Source organism: Lactuca serriola, chromosome 1 (assembly GCF_051521515.1).
Source record: "Lactuca serriola cultivar US96UC23 chromosome 1, Lser_US96UC23_V15, whole genome shotgun sequence".
Classification (NCBI taxonomy): Eukaryota; Viridiplantae; Streptophyta; class Magnoliopsida; order Asterales; family Asteraceae; genus Lactuca; species Lactuca serriola.
In genome coordinates, this window is record NC_136408.1 from 98,678,000 (window position 1) to 98,682,632 (window position 4,633).

General features: G+C 35.6%; 1 protein-coding gene across 1 annotated transcript; it reads left to right on the forward strand.

Annotated features, from left to right (window-relative positions):
• Positions 1-2,655: 2,655 nt before the first annotated feature.
• Positions 2,656-4,392, forward strand: LOC145095895 (polygalacturonase-like). Its single transcript, XM_079033711.1, has 4 exons — positions 2,656-3,111; positions 3,202-3,491; positions 3,564-3,792; positions 3,887-4,392. Exons 1-4 carry the CDS (start codon positions 2,695-2,697, stop codon positions 4,106-4,108), a joined length of 1,158 nt encoding a protein of 385 aa, XP_078889837.1. The 5' UTR covers positions 2,656-2,694; the 3' UTR covers positions 4,109-4,392.
• The last annotated feature ends 241 nt before the right edge of the window (positions 4,393-4,633 follow it).

The window sequence follows — 4,633 nt, forward strand, 5'->3', positions numbered from 1 at the left end:
TGGTCTAGGGGTTATGACGTTGCGTTATCATATTAGAAGTCGTTAGTTCGAAACTTGTTTCCTATATTTCAAAATGCAAATAAAAACCAAAACAAACCAAATATTAAAAAACATATGTATGCCGTGAATTATATATATATATATATATGTGTGTGTGTGTGTGTTTCATGAGTTATAAATTCAAATAAAAGCTTTGTTTGATGGTTAAGGCGTTGGGTTATTATACTAGACGTAGCTAGTTCGAAACTTGTCTAGCTCCTTTATTTTGGTCCTTTTATTTTGCTACAATTCTTATGTTTTATTAAGCTTAACTTTGAGGGATCATAACTTCAGCCATTTTTAGCTTTATATAAGTCATGACTTGAGGTGCTTTAAGTAATGGCTTACGGTTTGGTTTAAATCGTAACCGAATTGAAAACCTGATAAACCGAACCCATTGATTTGACTTTTAATTCTTGGAAACCGATGCTCTTCTGTTTTATGTCAAAACCGATCCAACTCCGACCCATTCTCACTCCTAATATAATTAATGCAAGGGCATCTAATTAAGTAAATGTAAAAACTAGACTTAAATATAAATATATGGCTAATTTTAGTCTCTTGAAGTCAGGAACATGGGTTGATAAAAGTAAAGCTTTTCTTTCGAGATTAGATTAGTCTCCGTTTTTTTGGAATGCTTTCGGTTAAAGAAAACTGCAAGCATAAGAGGATATATATATATATATATATATATATATATATATATATATATATATATATATATAGATCATAGAGTTGCACTCTCAGATCGACACCCATATTATAGAGGATTTGTATCTTCTTCATGATCTAGATAATTGCCTCCGTAAAATGCTGGAGGATCTAAGGACCCTAGTTGTTTCAAGGGGGTTTGACCCACAACCAAAAATCATAACGGAAATAGCTTTTTTGGCCGTCAATTATTCCTTGTCTCACTTGAATTTCATTTTCTAGATGGTAAAAGTATTTGCGTAGCTTAAAAGTGTTTTTTTAACTTAATGTTTTTTTTTTCCATTTTTGTTATCCCTTTCTTCTTCTATCGATATGATATCTTCTATGATACATTCCCTACGCGGCTACGCGAAATTAACAACGAAGTGAGTATTTTAATTTGATTATAAATGAAAAACAGTAAAACTTGTTTCTCTTTTATACCAATTTTGTTGTAAAAATGACAATTTGGCATTGCCATTCCTAAACATAATTTCACAAAATAACAAAACGAAATATTCACCGTGGGGGTCCCCAAATTTGTAGTGAGCTTGATATAAAACAACAAACTACTGTTGGAAATAAGAATTTCACCCATAATTTCTCGGTGGTAGCACATTAAAATATATGGGTATTTTAAGGCACTCACAAGTTTTCAGGCTATTTTATGACAAATCATTGCTATTACATAGTTTGTCTTTTACTTTTTATTTTTATTTAATGAGGTATAAGAATTTGTCAGTTTCTTTGGAATTTATATAGATCTTTTGAATATATTCGCAAATAACAGTTTACATAATTATATGAAAGAAATGTTGATACCTTATTCATCCAACACAATAAACTATTTATTTATATAATTAAATAGATTTATTACCAATGTAACAATAATATATTTTATTACCAAGTTTTTTTATGAATATATGAATTCATGTCATACGTTTTATAAATATTCTAAATGATATACGTTTTGATTAGAAATGGTTGCATAAATTAACTCTTATGATTCATTTTGTTTTGTTTTTCTTTTTTTTTTGGAACTTTTGGAACTCTAACAACGAGTTAGAAAAAAAAATCACTACAAACAAATGAAGCTAAAATTGGGGTTTGAAACCAAGCGTTAATTTTAGCTTTTTTATGTATTAGAAAGAAAAATGTTATATGAATAATATTATAAAGAAATTCAGATTTCCTAAGAACAAACGTCCTGATAGAATTCCACAAGCTTTTCAAAAAACCATCACCACCGCATCGTCAACCGAATCGAATCCCCAAGTAATGAGGTGACTTAAGGATAAGAGGGTTACAAACCTCCTCTCACCAAATACCAATCCTAACCCACAACTCAATCGAGAGGACACGACCTTGAGAAAACAAGTCATGAGACCTAATATACATTTCAAGATTCATTTTGTTATGTTACTCTTTAAAAATATATAACTTCGTTGTAACAAGTCATGAGACGCAACATAAAATACCACGGTTACAAACACAAGTTCATATAATCAACAAATTCAATGCATGTTGCTCGTTAAACTTCTACAACACAGTCTCTTTAAATGTCTTTAATAAATACTATACTAATTTCAAATTTCATGGTAGATTTCTTTCTTACGCATTTAAACAAAAACAATATTCTAACAAATTAAATTAAATTATAGTAATATTTTATGTTTATAAAAAAACAAGACATGTTTCTACAATTATCGGGTCCGTTATTTGAGGATCAATCCATGATCTCCAAATAATTCTTCAAATTCGTATTTTATTCAACTTATACGGTACAAACATCCATAGCAGCAGCAAAATATACATGGGAAACAGTGTGTTGACTTATATTTTACATTAACTAATCGATTAAATAAGGATGATTAGTGCTAATTAAATACAGTTAGATGGTAGCTCTACAATCTCCCTCATAAATAACCACCCATCCACCTCTTCAATTCCACCATCTCCACAACCATGGCGAACCCTCTGGTAATTGCACTTGTCGTCGTCTTCTCCTTCATCGAAACCACCGTCGCTACAACGTATAATGTCAGAACAATGGGAGCCAAAACCAACGGGAGAACAGACTCGACCAAAACATTCATGGCTGCATGGTCTGGTGCATGTGGCTCATCCAAACCTGCAACCATTTACGTCCCAAATGGAAGGTATTTGGTTGGTGGGTTACGATTCAGTGGTCCATGCAAGAACAAAGCTATCACCATTCGTATCGATGGCACCCTTTTGGCTCCTTCCAATTATGTTGCTGAGTATTGGCTTCGGTTTAATGTAGTTGAAGGAGTAACCATTCTCGGTGGCATTCTTGATGCTCAGGGTGCTGGTTTATGGGCTTGTAAGGCTTCCCGAAGAAACTGCCCCTCCGGAGCGACGGTAATCATCGATTGATCTCTTTGTTTTCATGGTTAATTAACTGCTGCTTAATTTGGTTTTTGAAACGAGTATGGTGGTTGAATTGCGCAGAGTTTAGCGATCTTCAACTCTAAAAATGTTGTGGTGAGTGGGTTGAGTTCATTGAACAGCCAAATGTTCCACATCGTGGTGAACGGTTGCAATAACGTGAAGGTGGTTGGGGTGAACGTGGTGGCGCCGTGGAACAGTCCAAATACTGACGGCATCCACGTGCAGTTGTCCACCGGAGTATCTATTTTGAACTCCAAAATCAGCACCGGTGATGACTGTGTCTCCATTGGCCCTGGTACAACCAATCTATGGATCGAAAATGTCGCTTGTGGGCCAGGACATGGCATTAGGTAAGTACCCAAGAGGTTAAATTCTAAAGGAATCTGTAAAGTTGTAATGATTAATGGCGTGTGTTATTGTAGCATTGGAAGCTTAGGGAAGGACTTAAAAGAAGAAGGGGTGCAGAACGTTACAGTGAAGAGGGTTACTTTCAAAGACACAGATAACGGGCTGCGGATCAAGGCATGGGCGAGGCCGAGCAGTGGTTTCGTTAATGGCGTTCTCTTCCAGAACGCCGTCATGACCAACGTCGAGAACCCAATTGTCATCGACCAAAACTACTGCCCTGGAAGCAAAAACTGTCCTCGTCAGGTATGTTTTCAAAATGTTAATTCTCTTTGGAGTTTGGATGAGTTTTTATTGAGTTTTTTGTTCAAAGACGCATAAGTTTTGGAACGGTTTGCAGGTTTCCGGTGTGAAAATAAGTAACGTGAAGTATCAAGACGTGCATGGGACATCGGCGACGAAGGTTGCGGTGAAGTTTGATTGCAGTAAGAAGAATCCATGTAGGGGAATCACGATTCAAGATGTGAACCTGAGCTTCAAGAACCAGCTTCCGGCGTCTGCATATTGCGTTAATGCAGCAGGAAGAGCTTCCGGCGTTGTTAAACCCACAAGCTGTTTGTAGAGTAAGGTTTGTTGCCTGAGCCCGTGGCCGGAGAATTTTGTTTTAATCGCCTGGCTTTGCACCGATGTTTCATTGTTTAGTGGTAGGGTTTGGTTCAGAGTGTTAATTGGGGTTTTGGTGTTGTATGTAAATGTTGATTGAGGATATTCTCAATCTTATATTCCTATTGGTGCAACCTTTATTTGCTTCATATATTTTGATAAAATATCCGCCGTGTAAACTTTAACTGTTTATGTTGTATTTGCCCCGTTCAAAAAAAATGTAATGTTTATATTTGCAACAAACACTACAAGAATAAGTAGCTATAGGGACGCAACCTATAGGGACGACAAATGTCGTTGCTATAGAGGACCTATAGGGACGACATGTCGTCTCTATAGGGTTGACCAATTTTTTTGACCGGTTAATTTATAAAGGCAAATTGTTGTCTCAATAACGCGGGAACTTTGGCGGGTTTGTGAAAAAGCTGTAGAGACGATACCTCGTCCCTACAGACCTAAAAGGATTTTTTTTTCTTCTTTTTAT